The sequence below is a fragment of the Podarcis liolepis genome, assembly GCF_965112155.1.
Source record: "Podarcis liolepis genome assembly, chromosome: 9".
Lineage (NCBI taxonomy): Eukaryota > Metazoa > Chordata > Lepidosauria > Squamata > Lacertidae > Podarcis > Podarcis liolepis.
In genome coordinates this window covers 29,032,540-29,056,003 of record NC_139564.1, presented here as the reverse complement: position 1 = coordinate 29,056,003, position 23,464 = coordinate 29,032,540, and the positions used below count along the sequence as shown (strand labels likewise).

The following is a 23,464-nucleotide window of genomic DNA, read 5'->3' as shown; positions in this document are numbered from 1 at the left end:
AGGTTACCTCCACATCTCCTCCCTCAACCCCTCCGTTTTGTGGTGTACCATATTTTTTGCTCTATAAGACTCACTTTTTCCCTCCTAAAAAGTAAGGGGAAATGTGTGTGCGTCTTATGGAGTGAGTGCAGGCTGCGCAGCTCTCACAGAAACCAGAACAGCAAGAGGGATTGCTGCTTTCACTGTGCAGCGATCCCTCTTGCTGTTCTGGCTTCTGAGATTCAGAATATTTTTTTTCTTGTTTTCCTAAAACTAGATGCGTCTTGTGGTCTGGTGCGTCTTATAGAGCAAAAAATATGGTAGTTGTGATGTAGTCTTAGGGGTGTAGTTTGGGGGATTAGTAACTAATAAAAGTTAGGGTCTTCTTTTGTTCGGGGCTTTCATTTTGCTTCATCTTCTTGTTGGTGGGAGTCCTGTTACAACAGTTTCCAATAAAAGCCAAGCCTACAGGCTGCTGTTTTGCTCCAAATTGTCCTGGTTGGTGTCTTTGTTTTTTTGCCCAAGGGAGCCCTTGGATTCCTCCGTTAACAGTTTGGCGACCATGCTCAGGGACTCTTGGTTCTCCTGTGAAGGTGAGGGGGGAGATAAAGGGGATCGGGCACCACTGGGCAACCTTAGCCCAGGGATCTTTTTTCCTCTCCCTGCCTCCTCTTTGTGGGCGGTAATCAATCGTCACCAGAAAGCTCAACCAGGGGAGCAAAGGCAAGGTCAAGACAGCCAAAGAAAAGGATCCCGGGATCCACGAGGGACATTCGAGGACCTGAGTATGGTTTGAAATTAGTACATTGGGAGGAGGGTGGAAGGATAACATCTCCACAACAGCTGAACTTTTCTTTTTTTCTCTCCTTGACGCCTTCTCTCGGAGCATGGCCAGAAGGGTCGTGGAAGTCCTTTTCTCTCTCTCCCGATTCCCTTACTCGGAGCGTGGCCAAAGGGATCGTGGAAAATCTCTTTTTTTCTCTCCTCGACGCCTTCTCTTGGAGCGTGGCCAGAAGGGTCGTGGAAAATCTCTCTCCTGTCCCTAAAAAAATAAACCCTAAAAACAAATGAAGCTGTACCTCTGGCATGATGACCCTTGTTGGGGATGACTCGTGTACGTGAGAACGCAAGGTCATTTGCTTCCTTTCAAACCTTTGTCTTCTCGGACCCCAATCCTGCATTGCACTGTGCAAGCGTCCAGCAGGGAATTCTGAACATAGTTCTAAGATCAGGCAGGAGGCTGTCATGGATAGTAGAGCAGGAGGTTCGGGAAGAAGACAGGGCCCCGCACTAGGATTAGTTTTGTGAGCAGCGCTGAGTGGATTCTGGATCCATGGTTTTTCCGGATTAAGAGACCCGTGGTTTCCAGGCTAGTTGCCTGTGGTTTTAGTTGTAGGCAGGGATTGCCTTTGGATTTCTACTACCCTTCTCCGGTCTGATCCATTGGAGTTTTGCCCAGAAAGGGCCGAGAGGGGCACTTGAGTGTTTGACTGAATAAAACTGATAGGATATTCTTTTCTCTTCCCCTCCCTGTTTGTCCCTCTCTTGTATCTCTGTTTATGTATCTCCTTGTGTAGCTTGTTATCAAGCAACCCCCCCCCCCCCAGTATTAAAGGGAAATGGGAGCTCACTCTTCTAAACACCCTAGCTGGACTCCTCCTGGCAACAAAGCTTCCGTGAAGCCTTTTTGCCCTGGAGAGGATTCTGATACGCCCCTCCAGTTTGTCATCTCCAACTGGGGGAAAAAAATTTAAAGGGACAAAATGGTCTTTCCAAGTCCAAATTGTGAGACCGTTGTAACTTTTTGTGGGTGGCTTAGGCCCACCACCTGAAACCCAGGGCACAGCGGCCACCTCAGGGATCCTTCAATAAAATCAGGGTGTGAACCCTTAGGGAGAGCTGAGCACATCAAATTTGTGTTGTTAAACTATAACCTAAAGCCAGAACATGAAACCGTAAACTTAATGGTGCTCAGAAGGCAGTAGATATAATAATAACCCAGCATGAGAGCCCACGCATTAGAGATCTTAGTTTCTCTATAAATGAATAAGAGATGTACTCAAAGGTTTAGAAATATTTGAAGGGTTTGTGTTTACATTGGCTTCAGCATCCACAGACTATGTTCTTAGGTGCACATAGTTTTTAAATTACAAGCTTGCTTCAAAATTTTAATCTAGGGAAACCATGTTGGGTCTTATCAATCTTAAACATGACAAATATGAGAATGAGGTGTGCAAATGTTTGTTATTTGGGAGAGGCTCCAAAAGAGAGTCTTCCTCCAAGTGGTAGAAAGAAAAGATTTATTTTGCACGAATTTGGTTTTAGCTGCGACCGGTGGAACTTAACTCCGCGTAAGCTGCAGGCACGGTCTGTGCTCTCAGTCTAAAGGTACTGCGATGCGGAAAAGCAATCTCAACCACAAGTTCTTGATTAAGGGTGAATAAATAGACAATAAATAAATATAGCCGTGTGTCTTGTGCGGAGGCGTTTCGTGCTGTTCCTGCCCTCCCAAGTTTCCAGGCAGGGATCTTACGCGAGGACATTTAAAATCAGGGACGTTGAGAGAGATGTGACCCTTCGCAGAATCCTCTGCGTACGAATTAAACCTAAAGCTCGAAGGTGTCCTTATTCGCCCCCTGAGCGGCCGTCCCGTCGATCAGCAACAGCATCTCCGCGGGCGGCGGGCGCAGTTTCCAAGCCCCGCCTCCCAGCGCGTCTTGCGGCTGTTTGACCCTCGCCAGCTTCCGTGCCGCGACGTGACGTCGAGGGCAGCCGCTTCGCCATTGGCGGATTCAATCGTCGCGGGCTACTTGAACGGCGAAAGCGGAGCGGGCCCGAAAGAGAACGAGAGCGAAGCCGCCGAGCGAGCGTCCGTTCAGAGCAGCTCGGCTCGAGGCTCCCCGGTTCTGCAGTCGCCGCCGCCACCGCCGCGCTTATCGCCATGCTGACGGGAGCCGCCGCCGCCGCCGCCGCCTCCCTGGCTCGGGAGAACCAGGAGAACGTGCCTCCGGGAGTCAAGGGCGACCCTCGGCTGGCGGGCGCTGCGCTGGGGACGCGGGTCGCTCTGGGGCTGCTGCGGCCCAACCGGGAGCCCCTCGCCCAGCCGCAGGTAAAGGGCCGGAGGGGAAGGGGAGCCGTTTCCCGCGTCCCTGGGCCGGTCGCAGCTGCCCCAGACCCCGCATCCGCCATCTTAGAGCTCGGGGCAGAAAAGAGAAGGAGGCGGCGGAGATGCTCCTTGCATTTGGGGTAGGGGGGGAGGAGAGGGGTGGGATGTCCCCCACCCCAACCTCTGGGCGCCCACCTTGCTGCTGCTGCTGCTCGTGCAAGCGAGAGCAGCTTCCTTTCGGGGCTCAGTGGCGGGAGAGCTGCAGGGGGCGCTCCCCGCGGGCGGGTCCCAGAAAGGGCGCCTGGAGGGAGGGCGCCAATTTGGGCGGCGCGCCTCTGACCGCCCTGCCCTCGCCGATGGTTTCGGTGCACGATGCATACGAGCATCGCCTCCCGCTTCGTTCCGAGGCGGACGCGATATGCAGCCGCAGCGTGGCCTCTCATCATGGGGACACACCCGCAGGGCATCTTGGTTCACGCTACAGGTATATCCCACGCTTTCCCCAAGAAGGTCAGGGTACTCAACCTTCGCTTCTCTCCTGTGAGTATGGGAAATAGTGACTGCACTGTTTTCTGCTTTCCTGTTGAACCTGGGGATCTCAGTCTCTTATCCTTGAACTGCTACACTACTCAGGGTTTTATTTCAAAAAGAAAAGAAAACTGAGTTCTATCAGTGGAAAAGTTTTCAAAGGCCATTGCCAGGTATTGGGTGCGTGATTGCTAACAGTGAACTTCGTGTTACAGGCTTCCCTCAGCCAAATTCCATGGAGTACCAATGATGAAAACTGCCTCGATGTTCCCCTGGGCAAAATGGGGAATAAGCAGCCCGCTTTTACCATCCATATGGATGAGCCTGATGTCACCAGACAGAAAAAACGTATGATGTCAAGAAGGATGTCTTCAAGTGAAGAGGCCCTAGGCTTGAAGACGGCAGTCGCTTCAATGGGAATCAGGAAACCTCTGACACCTATAGATAACCCAATGGATCTGAGCTTCGGTGAGGGTAAGAATAGCCCAAAGTTTAAAGAAATCCTGGCTTTTAGTCATATGGGGGTGCATTCCAGGTGTCCCAACACAGATTAGTCTTCCAGAGTAAAGGAGTAGTGGACATGGTTATATTTGCTACTAAGGGCATAGAATCATAGACTTGGAAGGGGCCACAAGGGTCATCTAGTCAAACCCCTACAATTCAGGAATCTTTGCCTAATGTGGGGCTCAAACCCACAACCCTGAGATGAAAAGTCTCATGCCGTGCTGACCCAGCTGTCCCCGCTGTTTTTTTTTAAAAAAGGAAACAGTTATTCTGAAATGTTCGCAAGTTAATTTATTAAATCATAAAACAACGGCACACAAGCAAGGACTACTCTGGACTTGAAAGAACTAAACCTTCAGTTGCTTTATAGCAGGCGTGTCCAACTGGCCGCTCGCAATCTCCTGGTCGATCACAGGGGGTCCCTGGGCAATCGCGTGATCCTGATCGATCGCCCCCCCCAAAAGAAGCTCAACAACTGATCAATCCTCCCCAAAAGGATCAATCCAATGGGTAGATCACTGCCAGTTTTTTTATGGTGGGAGTAGATCGCAGTCTCTTGGGAGTTGGATGTGCCTGCTTTATAGCATTCACTGTTGACCTTAAATTGTTGCTTCATAAGAATGAAAATTGTTTTACATTGCCCTATATTTTGCATTTTAGGATCTCCAAGTATTATGGATATGTCAATAGTCCAAGAAACGGAGCAGAGAATTAATGTTAACCATGTACCAGACTACATTGAAGATATCTATAAGTATCTTAGGGAAATGGAGGTGAGAATACAGCTTAGACATTTTATTTTTGGAGGGAGGAATTCTACCTAATTGAGTTTGGGTCCCTTCTAACTGCACAGAGATGATTATCTTGGGATGTTCATATGAAGGGTTTGGCTGTCGCAATTCTGCTGGGTTCCCTTGTAAAATGCATACTAGGTTAAAGAATGTCAAGTCCCCCTATGTAATACAATTCTGGCTTGTATGCCCTGTCACCACTCCTTTAATCTATTCTAAGTGAATATTGCATCTATCTTTGCAATTTGCCACTTGTCTGGTGTGATAGCAATTGCAGACAATTGACTTAGATGCTGTATAAAAAGCTGGTGGGTGATGGGGGCCAGTTAAGTGGAGAATGGATAGCTACTATTGTGAGTGTTAACATTTATCTCTTTTGGTTAGCTCTCTTGATTGTAGAAAGGAAAAATTGAGGCTTGCAGTCATAAAACCATGCTGGCATGAACTTGGCAAGGAACTAGATCAGTTGTGAGCACAAGTAGAAGTGCTAATTCAGATATGAGGCATATTTGTTCCAGTTTGATTTACAACACAATGTGTTGACTCTCCAGGCTACTTGGGTAGCATATTTCTTGGAAACTTGCATCTAATAGTAAATAGGTCTGACCACTTTTTTAATATCAAAAGGAGCTCTGAGCAAATGTATCCAAACAGGATAACTGTCCTTTTTCAATTTGTTATCTGCTCACACAGATGGCTCCCCATCAATTGTGAGCAAGTGACTTTAAAATATAGGTTCCCTGTTTTTCAAAATCTTAAACTGGGGCAAAACAGTGGTGACCTGATGACTCCCCCACCCCAGAGTTGTAAAGCGTGCCTGCAGTCTCCCAGCAGAAAATCAAATTGCATAGCAGCCCAAAGCCCATCAAAAAGTGGCAGGAAGTAATTAACAATGACCTCTTTATAGGTGAAATGCAAGCCCAAAGCAGGTTACATGAAGAAGCAGCCAGACATCACAAACAATATGCGGGCTATTCTTGTGGACTGGCTAGTGGAGGTTGGTGAAGAGTACAAGCTCCAAAATGAAACTTTGCACTTGGCGGTAAACTACATTGACAGGTTTCTGTCCTCAATGTCAGTGCTAAGAGGGAAACTTCAACTTCTGGGAACTGCTGCCATGCTGTTGGCATCGTAAGTAAACTTAATATCCATTGTATTCTATATTTGTTTTACTTTGGAATATTATGTTTTGTCTCATAAAAACCAATATCTCCCAATTCTGGGAATCCAGAGACAGGTAAAATCATTCAACACTTCCCAGGTACAGTGCTGACACCCATATCGGAAATATGTATCTGGGCAAAGTACTGCTGAAATGTGCTTATTGTTTTACAAATGTGTAAATTCTTTCACAGCCTGAGGCCATTAAAGCAGTGTACAAGAAAAGAATAAAATACAAATTGTAAAAGCTATTGCTAGAATTACTGTTCCATAAATCATTTTGTCACACCTCTGGGAAAGTCTATAGACATCTAAACATGATTCTGGGTGTCTGTCTAATTTCAGCTGGAGTGGCACAGTATTCTTGCTGCCCATCTGAGTGGTACAGTTGCCAGGCATGGGTATATGGGGAGGGTTGTTCCCTTTGGTTACCTGGTCTCAAGTTGCTTTGGACTTTAAATGCTAAAAGCAATACCTTGAACTGTTTCTGGTAGAATATTGGCAGCCTGTGCAGCTCGCTTAGGAGAGGTGTTATATGGTGTTGGTGGAATACAGTAAGCCTGCAGCATACATATATTTAACTTCTGTGCATTCAGCTTTACGTGCATGGCAAATAAAAGGGAGGGGGTTCTGATAAAGATGACTGCCAATCTCACCTGCCACTGAACCCAATGTGTTCTGACTATCCACAATTTTGGCTTTAGGTATAATCCCCAGATTGTAACCCCCGGATAAGTTCTGGGTTTATTGTACCTCACTCAACAACCTAGCTGCTTGCTGCATTCTGTACCAGTTGCTGCTTCTGAGTTAAGCCCAGGGGAAACCCAACATAGTCAATTGCAGTATTTCAGACCTGAGGTTAGCATGCCAAGCAGCAAAGCTGTCTCAGTCTGGGAATGGCATTAGCTGTGTTACCAACTGAAGGTGGTAAAAGGTGCTCCTAGCCATTGAGGCCACCTGAGCATTGAGTGACAAAGTCTGGTCAATGAGCACTCCAAACTGCATGCCTCCTCTTTCAGAGGGAGTGCACTCTGTGCTTAAAAACACGAATCCAGTGCATTGCTCTTTGAATACAAATCTTGAGCTATAAACATTTGGGTCTACAAATCTTTTTAAGATGCTATTGCAACTTGTTGGTGTTCTACACCATTGCCTGATGCATACACCATATAAACCAGGGACCTTCTCTACTTATGAGAGTTCCCAAGCTGGTTGCAGCAAAGTGCTTGGAGGGCAGAGTACAGTATATACAAAGTAGGATAAAAACAAACAGCATCTTTACTGGATACATTGCTTATCCTAATGCATACTTTGGGATGAAATGGTACAAGGGATGGAGACAAATGCAGCTTGATGCTTACAGCAGTGCTTTCCTTTCTACCCTAGAAAGTTTGAAGAAATCTACCCTCCTGAAGTAGCAGAATTTGTATATATCACAGATGACACTTACACAAAGAAACAAGTCCTCAGGATGGAGCACTTAGTTCTGAAAGTCCTTTCATTTGATCTGGCAGCGCCTACTATAAACCAGTTCCTTTCTCAATACTTCTTGCATCAGCCAGCCAGCTCCCAAGTGGAAAACCTGGCAACGGTAAGTGTTGGTTCTGCACATAAGGTTTTGGTTTTTCCTTCAGTTCCTGTGGGAACCAGGTGCCTTCTCTTAAGGAAGAGCTTTGTTTGAGGCATGTGTTAGAACCATAGATGGGACCACGAGGGTCATCTAGTCCAATCCCCTACAAGGCAGGAATCAACCCTATGATTAAGAGTCTTATGCTGTACCGATTGAACCATCCCAACTCTTAACCATCGTTGGCAGGGGGGTAAAACTTTCTCCAGCTAATGTGGCTACAGGGCATAGCATGAGTCCAACTGAATGGCGTATTTTCCAGGTGCTTATTAGAAGCGTTTGTGCTACTTGAAGGGCACAATTTCCATGTACTTGTGTCGTGTAGGACAGGAAGGGGCTGGCTTGGTTTAGCCAATGCCACTCACAGCTTGTTAGTCTGTTAATGTACAGAGACAGTTTGTTTGCCTGTTTTGAAAGTGCAGCTTCTGTATGACAAAAATGCAGCGGGCCAGGTTTAAGCATGTTTTCTCTCTCTACAGTACTTGGGAGAACTGAGTTTAATTGATGCTGAGACATACCTGAAATATTTGCCATCAGTAATTGCTGCCGCAGCATTTCATACAGCAAACTATACTATTTCTGGAAAAACTTGGGTATGTATAATACTTGCCTTAATACACATATTGTAGCGTCAAAGGGTCTACCTGCACCTCAGCCTGCCTGTACACTGAGATCAGATGCCCTCTTCTGTATCCTCTGGCCATCAGGTCAGGCAAGTGGGAAGGCGGCCACCATAGTTATGGGGCCCTGCCTGGAAAATTGTGAAGACTTGCCTGGTTACCTACATTCTTTCCCAGCACCAGGCAAAAACCTTGATTTTTCCCAGCCTTGTATCTTGAAATCTATTCTCTTTCAAACTGCCTTGAAAGCTAACTGTTATGGGGCAGTATATGACATTCAGTTGACATTACTGGAGAAGATGAGTAGGTGTTTCGCCTTGAGGCACATAGGAACACAGTATCAGTGGTATATAGTATGTTGCTTGGTGGCCTGTAACGATTGCTGGGCACTTTCAATGATCCAATTCCACAGTTGTTACTTGGGAGGTTCAAATGAAAGTCTGCAAAATGTGCACACAAGGATTCATAGGCCATAATATCTAACTGCTCTGTACTTCTAAGTATGACACTTTCTGTACAACCTACAAGTATTTGACCCATGATTAGCATTGATGCTATTCCTTCATCATTAAATTTAAATGACGTTCCACCGTCTACAACCATACAGGCTCTCCGGGGCAAATTCTGGTCTTAAGGGTACTGAAAAGGATAATCTCCTCTGGGACACTTGCGTGCATAGCATGCCTAGGTTCTTTAGGCAATAAACAACGGGACTACTATCATCTTCAGGCTCTCTTAACACAACAGACTTTGCCATTTAATCTAGTAATCAGATTTGCTTTTATGTGCCATGGAGATAAATCCACAAAAGTAGAGAAAGAACTGTCTTCCCTACTATGCTTTTAAAAAATCTTTCCCTACCGTTCATCCCATGTCAACCCCAACTCTTCCTTTGATAATGCCAAATTTCAGATTCAGGACAAAGCCTAAGAAAATAGGAACAGTGTTCCAGCAATAATGCTGAAAGGCAGAGTTGAATAACCATCTGACAATTTCCTTGGCAGACTGACTCTCTTGCTGAAGTTACGGGATACACAATTGAAAGTCTTAAGCCTTGTATATTGGACCTCCACAAGACCTACCAGACAGCGGCACAGCATACGCAACAGTCTATACGAGAGAAATACAAGGCTGTAAAGTAAGACTCTTTCCTATGCTTTTTGTCTAAAGAGTTGGGGGTACACTAGAACAGGGGTGGCAAACATGATGCCCTCGGATCTTGTTCACTTAAACACGGAACAGCCCCACCCAGCACAGACAATCGTCGGGGATTAAAGAAGCTGTAGTTTAATATCGGCAGGGAAGGCACCATGTTGACTGCTGCTGCATTAGAATATATTGTCATTTTCTATACAAATACAGTTGATGGAATATAAATACTGTGCTGGAGAGCAGAAGTTAAGTGTTTGTCTAACTTATCTTTTTCAGGTACCATGCAGTATCGCTCATTGACCCGCCAGAGACACTAATCTTATCATAACAATCAAACTTGACATCTCAAAGGTGTATATTACCTGTAATAGCAACTGTACAGTTTTAAACTTTTATTTAGACTTCAATCACTCTGGTATATTACCATAGAAAATTGTGAAGTTTTCTACTTTTATAATGTTTTAATGTAAACTTTTGTACATGCAATCTTGTTCTAAATACTTAGGTGACGCGCCTTTAAAAGTTCTGTTGAAACAGACTTAAACCATGCAGGTCAACCACTTAAGTACTGCTGACCCTTTTTTAAAAATAAGAGCATGTAAGTAGGGATTCTGACTCTAAATGTCAAATCAAGAAAATTCAATAGAGTCTGTCTGCATACTTGAAATACTAATACGAAGGAAGGTTCAGTCTATTCAGACTCCTATATACAATTAAGTTGCAACAGTATATTTGGGAAAGTCAACTAATGCTTAACAATAATTTAAGAGTGACGCTACTTTTTACAGTTCTGAGTAGCCATTAAGAATGTTGACTGGTTATTAGATGTTTGTGCCTGCTGGTGGCAGTAGTGCCACTTAAGTTCATGCTGCTACAGTAGCTTATGAAACGCTGCATTAATGATTTTCACTCTAACCCACAGAAAGGGAGTCTTGAAAACAAGGGCAAGAAATAGCATTTTTGTCACAGGAAGGCTATATAGACAGCTATTGCTGTCTGAAAACTGTCTTGGCTTGTACTCTGAGGTCACAAATTGAAACTACTTAATGTGTTGCCTATTTGAGCATGCCAAACTATAACCTAGACGTAAAGGCCATGGATTTGGTGCTAGAGGTCGCAGTGCTGAACAGTGATCTCAACTCATGCATACTGCTCTGCAACCCAACTGCAGCTAGCAAAGGTCCTAGGCTTGGGTAGCTGTTCAAATGTGATATGTAGTGATACAGGGTGGAAGTAGTGGGTCTGCTGTACAAACTAAGCCCTGGTTTGAAAGGTTTTCTATATTTGTAAGGGTGGCTAACTTTTATATTCATATTTAAGTAGGATTTTCTGTAAGATAGAATACTGCTTCACATGTGCTCACAGCAAACCAATTGCATGTAAAGACCTACGTGTAAACCATCTTGAAGCTGGTCAATAAAATCCTGAAAGAGGACTTGTCTGCCTTTGTGTTAACTTAACCTATTTTCAATATAAGCGCTCCATAGGATCTTCTCAAGTTCAATACCATTTTATAGGGCTACAGTGGTGCCCCGCAAGACGAAAGGGTTTTCCGTTTTTCGATGCGCTTTGCAAGACGAATTTCCCTATGGGCTTGCTTCGCAAGACGAAAACGTCTTGCAAGTCTTGCAATTTTTTTCGCTCCTCCCCCTTTTTCTAAGCCGCTAAGGTTTTAATAGCCGCTAATAGGGTTGCTTCGCAAGACAAAAAAACCGCTAGACGAAGAGACTCGCGGAACGGATTATTTTCGTCTTGCGAGGCACCACTGTATTTCTAAAAATGTCACTTTTAAAACTGACCTAGAGGTTTGGGTGTCAAAGAGGAGGAAAGATGATCTTTTATCATTACCCTGTGAACAGAAAGCAGAAATCAAGTAACCGGTCAGATCCTCACAACCTTTCCTTTAGCAAAGAGCTACACAGAATAGAGCCCTAGTCCAGTTCTGCCTAAACTTTATTTGAAAAAGATACTGCACTTAGGCAAGTGAACACACCATGACAATTCCTTGCATGTGCACATACGCACTAAGTTACAGAATACAGAGCAAGAAAGTTTAATATAAACAATAAAACTTCAGACAGCTTTTTTCTTCTTTTTGCCAGCTGTTTTTTTATTGATGTCCTGCTTTGGGGAAGACTCAGGTCTGTAGGGAAGAAAAGCAGGGAAGTTACAGCAAAACCCAGTAGTCTGTCCATTTCATCAAACTACACTATATTAATTTTCAATTATACAAAATATGCGCTCATTTGCACTTCCACAGAGTGGTTTTGCCTTTCCCCTGGAAAAACCACACTCTGGTGCTCAGATGGAACAAACAGCAATCCACGAAAAATCCAACTGCCATTTGTTCCAATTCAGTGTGAACTGGGTTTTCCTGAGGGGAAGGAAGCAATGGGGCAAATGGAATGGTGGGTGAGCCCAGGTCTCTAAAAGATTAGCATTGTATCTGAAAACAGCTATGAAGGCTGTACTCCTTACCACAGGCATGTTTATAGGGAATAAGCTGCACTCATCACTTAAGAATTGCACAGTACTGAACCCTTATGTGCATGCTCTCTCCACCACCCCCAGTTTCAGAAACTGCTATTGGGCACTACCCAGCCTTAAGGTTTTAAACCTGCTGATACACAATAGACAATTCAATGTCCATGGGACTTTGGCTATGACCAATACATTTCTGTAGTGGAAGAGTATGGGTCTAGAACTATAGAAGAGATGTATGAACTTGTTCCTTGGGTTCAGAATTCACCTTTAACTTGCATTACATGGGTAAAAAAAAGGTAACAATTATAATGCAATATTTAGATTTCTTTTACTTCAAGTTCCAGCTAAGCACATACAAATATAGAAATATACCCTTTTCTTCCCCCTTAGCATAAAATTTTAAGTAGACATTTCACAAGGTGGAAAAGCTTAGACACATCCAGAACACCAATATCTTTTCCTGAGTCAGATACAAAAACTTCTCTTTGAATCCATAGCTAACTTTCAGTTAAAATGAACTTATTTTGTTTAGATCATGTGGCCTAGATACAGAACACATTTATTCATTCTGTGGATTTTGGGCCTCTTTCCTCCAAAGGCACAACTTCGAAGCAGCTACAATTTGAGCAACCTAGTAGGTCTGTAGCAATCCTGCCCATAACTATTTGCTGTCGTACATGCAAGCTTCCACTCCATCAACATACAGTATCTTTGGGGTACTGCAGCCTCAAACTCTTACCTTTCTTCATGTTCATCTTAAAGGAACATCTCTGAATACAGAGCTATTTGGTTTTTTTAATCCATTAGTTTTTTTATGCCTCACTGACCCCTATTTTATATCCCACCTGAGTTACAGATATGCTATGGACTAGGGTGGGCATTTAGTCCTGCAATTTGAACACTGCTCAGAAGTGACTCCAATTTCTCATCTGTTCAATAAAACTAGTGGAAGTAAGACCGCCAGGGTGGGGAGCAGTGCTAAGTGCCTTGCTCACAAGCAACGTGTGGATTCCTGACCATGCTCCATGTGGTTCAAAGCAGCCAAGCTGATCTGAGTCCCCTTCCATACTAGCAGTAAGTCTCAGTCAAACACAGCCAGCTATAGAAACAGGAAAATGTCCTTGTGATTACCTGCTGAGTGCAATTTCTGGCTCCAGGATAACAACATCTTCCTCTTCACTGTCAGACAACACGATTGTCTCATCTTAAAAATGTAAGAAAATTATTCATTGGTACATGGGTTTCATCTGGAACAACATGGTAAACGATACGCTGTAGCAGAAGTGCAGAAAGGGTGTGCCATTTCAGGCCGATGGCAACTGAAATGTGTGTGTTGGCACCACAGTTAATCCTGAATTGTGTTACATGCCACACCAATCTCTGAGTGGCATAAGATTCCAGGGGTTCCAGAACCCAGGGTCTGTTTCCTTTAGCATATATGACTTATATACACATATATACAACCTGAGCATACGATGCGAGGGGTTCAAAGCATTAACACTCCAAAAGGTTATTGCCTCTCCCACGGCCACAGCCTTGGATGCCAGCAGAAGTCAGTCATGTCCCTCTGCATAGCTTGATGTGTTTAACAGCCTGCCACTTTTCTCTCCAGCTTGCCAATGCTTACAGCCTGCAACTATTTTCCCTCCAGGCCACATCATCCCCAACTACAATCCTAAAAACAACTGCTCTCCTTCCAACTCTAAAACTCCACTTCAAAGACTTTCATGTTTCTAACTAATTGTGAGTTGAGGAAAGGGCCCGTCCCACTAATTGGAAAATATCAGTTTGCTAAAACTTTAACTCTTCTGATTCAACAGCAACGTAGTGCAGAAAACAGACAAAATCTTTGGCCCACAGGCCAAGCAATGGGTGTGACACTAGGTGGGTGGGTAAAGACACAGCTGCAAAGGAACCATCATGAGCCTCAAAGTGTTCTCTCAATAATTATTTGGAAAGCAGGACTTATATGCAGGACCTTTTAAATCTGGGACCAAATGCAAACTCTCCTGGGATTAGTTTTGACTCCTGAGCTCCCAAATTAATCCTGGCTTGCAACCACGGCTGATCAGCCTGCAAACCGTGCTTTTGGCAAGGATCTTCCTTTTGCAACCCATCTCGAGTTCAAGCCAGGCTGCAAAGAAGAAAGGGAATACTGTGGGTGCGCTTAAGAGTACAATTTTGAAGCTGGGTCATCAGATGTCACAGTGACATCATGTGACTGACAGGTGCTATGAAATTGGCCCACATTGGGCAATGAGCTCAGGATCTGGCCCAGCCTGGTTGGCAATAAACAGACTTTATTCAAGACAATATTTAAACTGTCCCCTCTGCATATTCAACTGTCTATTGTTGTGGCCAAGAATTCTTGCTTACCTATAATTAGCATGCACTAAAGCAGAAACATCTGCAGACACTAATTTACAACTTTTAAGCTGTGTTTTCCCATTTGATATTACCCCACGATCTTTCGTGAAGCACTGCTGCTAAAGGTACCAACCTTTCTGATTTCTGGTTCGAACACCAGTGTCTCCTGTTTCCATACTCTGGTCTTCTACAGTTATTGGTTCATCTGGGGTGACTTCATCTTCCTCCTCTTCCTTCTCAGATTCCTCAAAATCTCCCCAAGAACTCTCTTGTCCTTCTCCAATCTGGGCTGTGCCAGAAGCCCATAAAATGGGCTTGGCCAAGCTAGGTTCATTAAGCAAAACATTATCCAGATTTCATTATAGTATGAGGGACTTGGTGGGCTTTCTGACTCAGAAATAGACCTGACATTTTACCACATTTTGCTTTTTATTTTGGAGAAACAGGCTTCAGTCTGTCCTCAACACTTGCATGCAATGCAGCAATGGTATAAATTCTCCATAATTTTTTGACAAAAATGTATAGATAATAAATGAATAATAATAATAATAATAATAATAATAATAATAATAATAATAATAATAATAATGTATTATTTATACCCCACCCATCTGCTTGGGTTTATGTATTATTTATACCCCACCCATCTGGCTGGGTTTCCCCAGCCACTCTGGGAGGCTCCCAACTGAATATTAAAAACATAATACAGCATTAAACATTAAAAACTTCCCTAAACAGGGCTACTTAGGATCACAGAACAGTGATACCTACTCTGATACCTTTTTGCACAATAGTCTTTAGCACAGTGTGTTGTTAGCAATATGATGCACAAGCTTCAGATACCGTTTTTCCTCAACATTTTGCTAGGGTTCCTTCTTAGGACATTTGCGATTTTTTTCAACATCTAGTTAACTTTTCCCTTGGTGGGATAACCACAACCCTGATTGCTATATGCTCTTTCCTGCTGTGGTGAATCTTCATGCGGTTCTTGGACACTCTTTTATAAAAAATTGTGTAGGCATTGCCATTGAAACTAGAATTGTGAAAATGTATTCAATTGTAAAAGAATAGCTCTAGCACTTAACATCAATCACCTAACACACTGATGTGAGGCAATAAAAAGGATACACTTCGGAAGGTGGAAATGCTTTTGAGATTATTTCTTCAGCTTGCTCTTGTACATCATTAGTATCAATTGGGGCTTGATCTATCTTAAAAGCTGTTATTTTCTGGCTGGGAATAGATTCTGCAAATCCAAATTTCCCTCCTTCTTTCCTGTTAAAACAAACAAAAAAGTTCCTTTAGACATCCAAATTGACATAAACATTCATAATGTTGAAATGTTCTACAAAACAAATATAAATAAGCAATATAGCTTCTGTTTCAATTTATATCCTGCTTTCAAAAAAAATTCCCATCAAAGTGACTCACAAAGTTACAGAACAATTAAAACAGCCAAACAAGAAAACAAAAGTACATCAGCACAAGAAGAGTAGTAGGGTGGGGAGGGAATAATATGACTTATCTGAATAAAATGTTTTCAGAGCTTATTTATGGACTGGAAGAGGAGGGGCTTGGCAGTACTATGACAGAAAAGGCTGAATTGGTCAGACAGCTGGGACAGCATTGACAATCTCAGGGTTCAGGCAGGTTCCTATGTGGCCTAACCTTTGGGATCAATAACATTTTAAGTTGAGTTCAGAAACAAATTGGTAGCCAGGGTAACTGATGTATAAGTGGTGTAATATATGCTTATCATCTGGCTCCTACCCTTATTCTGGTGGCCAAATGAAATATCCTTGACAGCCCAAATCCATTTCTTCCCTATTTCTAATGGCCTGAGTAAATACTAATGGTCCAATTCAACTATTCTGATACAGGAAACCTATCAGGCAGATTTTATACAAAGTCTGATTGAGAAAATTTAAAATGGAACAAATTGGTGATGCAAGTGAGTACCTGTGACATACTAACCTAACTTTTTGATCATTCTCCAAGGCTTTTTGAATTAGTTCTGTAATTTCTGCTACTTTAACACCGGTTATTTTGCTGCATCTCAGAACCTGTGGTAAATAGATCAATATCATGACATAAGCAAATATAAGCTAAAAGGTTTTGTCACAGCATGTGTTCACTCCATATGAGGTATGGTCAAGTTCTTAGATCCGGGGCAAGGAAAGATGCAATAATGACTATGCTTCAGACACTGGATAGTCAATTCATAGCAAGGGAGCAGACTGAGGATAGCATGCCCTTAAACCATGGTTCAGAGATATCTACCCCCCTGCCAAGACTTCTGGGAATTACTGGGCTTTTGAGTAATACCAAGCTTTTAAAATGGATTAAATGAAGCTTAATTAAAGGATTTAAAAGGCTGTCTGTTTACATACTAAGAATAAACAGCAGCATTCACTCTATGAAGTTACAGGTTTCTCTCTTCTATTTCAAGTAAGAAGGAAAAAGGGCAGCAGAAACAACCAATATTTTGAGCTAATAGTACTGTACTAAGTCATGTAGCAAATAAATATTGGAAGACTGCATCATGGGATAGTTTCCATTGAACTTTAGCAAAAAGTATGATTTTAGCAATATTCAAATTAGGTGATACTTTGTTAGAATTGCAAGTTTAGGTCTAAGCAATTATTTGTCCTTGAAGAGGTCAAGCCATTCTTAGGTTAAAAGAGTTTTTTTTATGCAAAAGCTTTGCAAGCCTGGTTTAAATGTCTCATTTGTATACTTTTTAATATTTGCAGTACAGGGAAGTGTCTCTACATTCAAATAGTCAATTGACGATTAGCAAGCCAAGCCTCTTGACACTTTCTATCTCCATGTAGGCACCTAAATGTGCACGCTTTTCCTTCTCACTCTGTCTCAGACATGCTCTGCAGAATAATATTAAAAGTACCTATCCAGTTCAAAATGCAATCAAGACCTTATGTGAAGATGGATTACTCAATGGTGAAACATTAATTATCTGCATAACGTGTGATCCACAGCTTAATACTCAAACTTCCATATTACCTGATCTTTTAGCAGCATAATTCCACCACTGGACTGAATTGTACAAATCTCACGGTGCTTATTCATAGCAATCACAAGAAGACCATCCATTACACGTTCCTCCTGTTCACTGGGATCTACTAACAAGTAGGTCCTGCAATCATTTTACAAACTATCAGTAAGTGTTTAATCCCAAAAGAGAAGATCAATGAAAATTTAAACAATACAATGTGCAAGATGTTAGGTATATGTTTAAGATGTGTTTGTGAATTAAAACCTACGCTGATAAAACACTCTTTAAAATCAGTCATATTACACTGCAATAACTAACTGATTTTTCAGATTAAGACGGCACACTATCTTACTTTCAAGAACCCACCCGATGGTTCCTCTTTCGTGTTATGCGCCTGAATTCTAGAATTGCTGGCAAGTTGCTTTCAGCTCATGGAACAAGATTAACTTACCCTTGCTGGAAGAAAGCAAAGCTTACACAGATAGGCATGTGGTGGATACTCAGAGGGACAGGATCCCGCTCCTCGGGGGTATACTAAATAATCCAATACAAAGGAATACTTTACTTAGCAAAAAATACATAACTGAGAATTCTTACTGACTAGTTACAGAATAAAACTGAGTGGTTACACGGCTTTCAATACTGTAAGAAGAGAAATTTCCAGCCCTCAGAGTTGAGAAGAACATAGTTTTATAGCTATACTGTTAAATGATTTATATTTTTATTATATTTGAATATCTTGCCCATCCTCTAAAAGCTCCCCACTTGCTTTAGAGAGGAGTTTCAACTGAACCTGATCAACTCTTTGTAGCTAAGCAAATCAATAGATGGTTCCTGCTCTTATCCCCCAATGTTTTATGCATAATTTCGTATTTAATATACAGCTATCACAAATCCAAAATCAGACAATATGTAAGTGGGATAGCAGCCCACAAACCAATTATTAGTAGGCCACCTAGTGCCTGCAGGAATTATTGCAAAGAACATTGGACTCTGATCTGACTGAACAAGGTGTTTCTTAGGTTCTTATCAGTACAAGGTTGTACTCAATCTGTGCTAACTGATTTTGAGTACTATGTCCTCTTGCTTATGAAGTCCCAAGTATGTTGCTTTGCTTTGTAAAGGTAACTCACACTGATGGACCATCAGGATTCTACTTAAAGGGAAAGTCAAGAATGCAAGACTGAAGCAACTTACCAGGGTTACTTCTTCTCCTTGCACAGATACATCTGGCCTCCGGAAGTGGCATAATGCCACTATTGCTGCTATGCTTGCAGCATCAATAATGTTTCCATTATGATTCAACAAATGGAGGTCCACACGAATTTGCCAGACCTCAGAATAAAAAAAAACAAGCATGGCATTTCACTTTGCTTCTCAGTTTTTTAATGTTCAGCAAATATAACCCTAAAAGTCTTGCTGTCATATTTTGTTCATACATTTGCCTTGTGCCTCCTTAGAAATTTCATTAAAAACTAGAGAAAACATATTTGAATAAAGAATCAAAACTCATGTGAATATAAGGACACACATCTAGGCTTTGGTGGTTTCCAAGAGGCTATTAAAAACATGGGAAGGCAAGATCTCTGCAGGAATATTGAATGTGGCATTCTCATCAGTGATCACACACACTGCAAAGTATCTAAAAATATAAGTGTATGTCACTGTAGAGCAGAAATTGGGAACCTGTGGCCCTCTAGATGTTGTTGGATTCCAACTCCCATCAAACTCTGCCAGCATGGCCCAAGGGTCAGGGATGATGGGAGGTTCACATGTTCCCCATTACTGCTGCAGGAGAAAGAAAGCTAACCAATATTAATAGCAAACCAGTATTAACTATTCTCCAGCAATACTTTTTGCAATGCTTTTAATTAACTTTTAAGGTTTTTATAATGTTCTATACCACCCTTATATTTTATGACAGGATAGCATATAAAAGCTTTTACAGAATAAATAAATATTTTGCTATTGAATACTTTAGCAGATAAATGCTGGGGTCTCTTCTACAGTTCAGCAGACATTTAAAATACCTTTGCCAAATACCATACATTATCTCTAGAAATAATCAGCAGTTATAACCTTATTTAGGTTTAAGTTTCATTTAACTCAGTGCCTACCGTTGGTTTACTAAAAATCAAGACATTCCTGGCAAATACCAGTAATTAAGATTTAATATATATATAAGTACATAATAGGTACTAGGAACCTTGCAACAAGAGAGAGAAAGAACAAAAATCCCTGATCACAGGTTCACAATCCAAAAAACATAATGCAAAATAGAAAAGAAAAATAATTGACTAAAGTGTCAGAATTTATGCAGTCACACACCTTTTCACCAGCAACAACGCAGAGAGATTCAGTATCTATACACTTGGAGTTCCTTAGACATCTTTCTAACAGTCGATTTAGTTTTATAAGCAGCTCAGATTGTCTAGAATGGAAAAAACCCAAAGACACAAAGCATTAGCTCCTAACAAATGCAAAGCTAGAACAGTATTATTATTATTTTGCATTATCTTTGCTTGTTGACATTACAAGGAGCAGGGGGAACACTCACATACCTTCCAGGCTCAAAAGCAGGTGATGCCATAGGAGAAAGTTCAAGATTAAAGAAAAGTATGCCCTCTGTTGCACGATTTGGCTTTGGGGCAACAAGTTCACATGACACTTGCCCAAGAACTCTGCAGAAAGAGAAGTCACCCCAAAATACAAGCTTTTAGAAAGAAAGAAAATTAACACCTTACTAATTATTGACATGTGACAGGAAAGCAAACAATGAATCATTCTAAAATTCCAGTATCTGGACTTAAGGTGAAATTTACTTGGGATAAGTTAACTGCAAGCCTTGAGACAATTGTGTTGCTAAGTTGTAACCCACAAATTGACACTGGGAACACAGCAAACTGCCTTACACCGAGTCAGACCATTGGTCCATCTAGCTCAATATTTTCTACACTGAGTGGCAGCAGCTATCCTGAGTTCCAGGCAAGCATCTTTCCCAGTCCTACCTAGAGATACTGGAGATTGAACTTGGGACCTTCGGCATATAAAGCTGATGCTCTACCACTGAACTATGGCCCTTCCCATTATACCTAAAGTTCCAGATGAAGGAAGAAATAGAGTAGCTGTGGATTCTCCCACCTGGCTTTCTCCTGCTTTTTTATACACAACTTTCTCCTGCCTGCTATAATAAGTAGGTCCCCAAGTAAGTGACACAGCATACTGCCATGACTGCCAGAAATGGTGGCAGTGAGGTGGTTCAGTTATGCCTGGATACTTGTGTTCCCTTCTTTTGAAATACCTGGTTTTTCCGAGCTCCACAATACAGCAGCCATAGTCAGTGCCAAAGGAAATGCGGAGGTTTCTGTAGTCATAGCACTGTCGCCCATCCAGACGCTACAAAGGAAGAGCACAGCAGTGTTACAGATGTGAAGTGTGGGATTGGGAAGGTAAGCCACATAAGTACAGAACCAGTTGCACAAGGTCAACAATTGCTGGATGCAGCTATTTCCCCTACACATTCCAACAGTCCTTAACACTAGAGTAGCCACCTTTTGGTGGGCAAAGTTTCCAGAAATATTAAAAATATTTATAAAACTGCCCTTTGGCCCTCCACACCCCAAGGCAATGTACAATTCAACAGAAGTACTGTTTTTGAGGGGACATGGGCAGGTGGGGGGTTCCCTGGTCCTAAATGGGGTAACTAAGGACCAGGTGCACAGCCTGGGAGTCATTTTGGACTCATAGCTGTCAATGGAGGTGCAGGTCAATTCTGTGTCCAGGGCAGCTGTCTACCAGCTCCACCAGGTGTGCAGGCTGAGACCCTACCTGCCCGCAGACTGCTCTAGTTATCTCCCGCTTAGACTACTGCAATGCGATCTAAGTGGGGCTACCTTTGAAAGTGACTCAGAAACTACAACTAATCCAGAAAACGGCTGCTATACTGGTGACTGGGAACAGCAGCCGAGACCACATAACACTGGTCTTGAAAGAACTACATTGGCTCCCAGTGCGTTTCTGAACACAATTCAAAGTGTTGGTGCTGACCTTTAAAGCCCTAAATGGCCTCGGCCCAGTATACCTGAAGGAGCATCTCCACCCCCATCGTCCAGCCTGGACACTGAGGTCCAGCGCCGAGGGCTTTCTGGCGGTTCCCTCACTGCGAAAAGTTCCCTCACTGTAGAGGGCCCTCTCGGTAGTGGCGCCTGCCATGTGGAATGCCCTCCCATCAGATGTCAAGGAAATAAACAATTATCTGACTTTTAGAAGATGTGGAGGGGGAAGGAAAAGGAGAATGCTAGATGCTTTGAGACTCCTTTGGGTAGTAATAAAGCAGGATATCAAATAAAAAAATAAAAAATAAAAAATCTGAAGGCACCCCTATATCAGGAAATTTTTAACGTATAAAGTTTTACAATTTTTATGTGCTGTAAGCCATCCACAATGACTGGGGAAGCCCAGCCAGATTGGGAGGGGGTATTATTATTATTATTATTATTCAGCTTAAAATACAGCTTCATCCATTGCCATAGTCGAGTCGTTCTTTCACCACTCGAGTTAATGACAGCTAGTAACATCTTCTCTCTCCCGCGTCATGACCTTTTAAACAACACGCTCCCGAGACTCCTCCCGTCCCCACAGGCAGCGCCTCTCCCGCCCGCGCGGGACGGAATCCACACGCCCGCCCCGCCAGTGGCGCGCTTTCCCCCGCGAGTCCCGGCACATAAACACGCGCAATCCTGCGTAGGAGCATCCACGTCCCGCTACCTCGCACCTTCCGCTCCTCAATAGCCCGGAGCAGGAACCGCTTCTCGCAGTTGGACAGCGGCGTCTCTTTCATGGCAGCGGCGGTCTTTCCCCTTCCCGAGGCCCGTCCCGCGTTCTTAACCGGGCGCGCTTTACAAAGGACGTCAAAGGTATGCGACGCCTGCAGAAACCGCGCCGCTTCCTAAGCGTCGCCGGCCAAGCCGCTGCTTAGCAACGAGGCCTTGCCTTGGGGACTACAGCTCCCATCCACCTCAGCAGGCCGGCGAGCCGTCACCACGCACGTCGGCAAGCCTTGCCGTAAATGGAAGGAGCGTGACGTGAACGGGGGGGGGGAAGGAGTCTCTTTGTGAGGGCGACCTCCAGCGGCCGTAAAGCGAGCTGTCTAGGTTTGAGGCGGGCGAGACGCGTTGAGAGTCTCGTACTTCGGACAGGGCTATATAATCCTAGACACACTGTACTCACTTTGGTGTAAGTCCCGTTGAGCTCAATGGGACTGGCTTCTGTGTCAGGGTACTAAGGGTTATGGGACGCCGGTGGTGCTGTGGTCTAAACCACAGAGCCTAGGGCTTGCCGATCAGAAGGTTGCGGTTCAAATCCCTGTGACGGGGTGAGCTCCCGTTGCTTGGTCCCTGCTCCTGCCCACCTAGCAGTTCAAAAGCACACCAGTGCAAGTAGATAAATAGGTACCGCTCCGGCAGGAAGGTAAACGGCATTTCCGTGTGCTGCTCTGGTTCGCCAGAAGCGGCTTGGTCATGCTGGCCACATGACCCGGAAGCTGTACGCTGGCTCCCTCGGCCAATAAAGCGTGATGAGTGCGCAACCCCAGAGTCAGCCACGACTGGACCTAATGGTCAGGGGTCCCTTTACCTTTACTAAGGGTTAGGATTCAGCCTAGTAAGGGACGCAGAGAAATGGCTCGAGCTGTAGCTTTCCAGTTACTCTGCAGGTTCTAGCCCGTAAATTGGTATATTTTGGTGTCTGATGTTTTATTTATTTATATAAGAAGGAAAAGAAAAGCAAGGGGGAAAAGAAAACAAAGTAACAAACCGCAATGAAAATATTTGGTCAAGATACAAAAAAGCACGATCTCCTTAAACAGAAGCCCTTAACATCTAGTGACCTGACTGGGGGATTCATCTGGTGTTTGGGTTATCCCAATAGCTGGCTCTGAAAGGTCTAAGGAGTGTGATACAGATGCAGGCGGTGCTTTTTTTCTTTAAAAAAATGTTTTAAGGGTACTCTCATTTTGATTCAAGAAAATCACCATTTTATAGTTCAAATTGGGGGAAAGAAATACAGTAAATGGACAAAAGTACAAAGATTCACAATGTTTAGGAGTATGTGTACCCCCACGTCCCCCTAGAA

At 43.3% G+C, this 23,464-nt stretch overlaps 2 protein-coding genes and 1 long non-coding RNA gene across 4 annotated transcripts; 2 read left to right on the top strand and 1 right to left on the bottom strand.

Annotated features, from left to right (window-relative positions):
- The first annotated feature begins 2,740 nt into the window (after positions 1 to 2,740).
- On the top strand, positions 2,741 to 10,903 carry CCNA2 (cyclin A2). Its single transcript, XM_083460348.1, has 8 exons — positions 2,741 to 3,088; positions 3,829 to 4,087; positions 4,778 to 4,890; positions 5,816 to 6,039; positions 7,456 to 7,660; positions 8,176 to 8,289; positions 9,321 to 9,454; positions 9,745 to 10,903. Exons 1-8 carry the CDS (start codon positions 2,921 to 2,923, stop codon positions 9,794 to 9,796), a joined length of 1,269 nt encoding a protein of 422 aa, XP_083316474.1. The 5' UTR covers positions 2,741 to 2,920; the 3' UTR covers positions 9,797 to 10,903.
- Positions 10,904 to 11,403: 500 nt separating this feature from the next.
- EXOSC9 (exosome component 9) lies at positions 11,404 to 23,110 on the bottom strand. Of its 2 annotated transcripts, none has more exons than XR_014515983.1 (12): positions 22,107 to 23,110; positions 20,634 to 20,728; positions 19,894 to 20,013; positions 19,661 to 19,763; positions 18,530 to 18,667; positions 17,784 to 17,866; positions 17,341 to 17,473; positions 16,294 to 16,382; positions 15,448 to 15,594; positions 14,412 to 14,643; positions 13,084 to 13,156; positions 11,404 to 11,611 (listed from the first exon to the last, which is right to left on the bottom strand). XR_014515983.1 is itself a non-coding variant. In XM_083460346.1 (12 exons), the coding sequence occupies exons 1-12, from the start codon at positions 22,170 to 22,172 to the stop codon at positions 11,542 to 11,544; spliced, it is 1,308 nt and encodes a 435-aa protein (XP_083316472.1). In that variant the 5' UTR covers positions 22,173 to 23,110; the 3' UTR covers positions 11,404 to 11,541. The 2 variants fall into 2 exon arrangements, 1 of the variants encoding a protein (XP_083316472.1); XM_083460346.1 differs by having other exon boundaries at positions 14,453 to 14,643.
- LOC310686573 lies at positions 18,679 to 19,609 on the top strand. Its single transcript, XR_014516000.1, has 2 exons — positions 18,679 to 19,516; positions 19,550 to 19,609. It is a non-coding gene; the product is annotated as an uncharacterized lncRNA (long non-coding RNA).
- Positions 23,111 to 23,464: the final 354 nt, after the last annotated feature.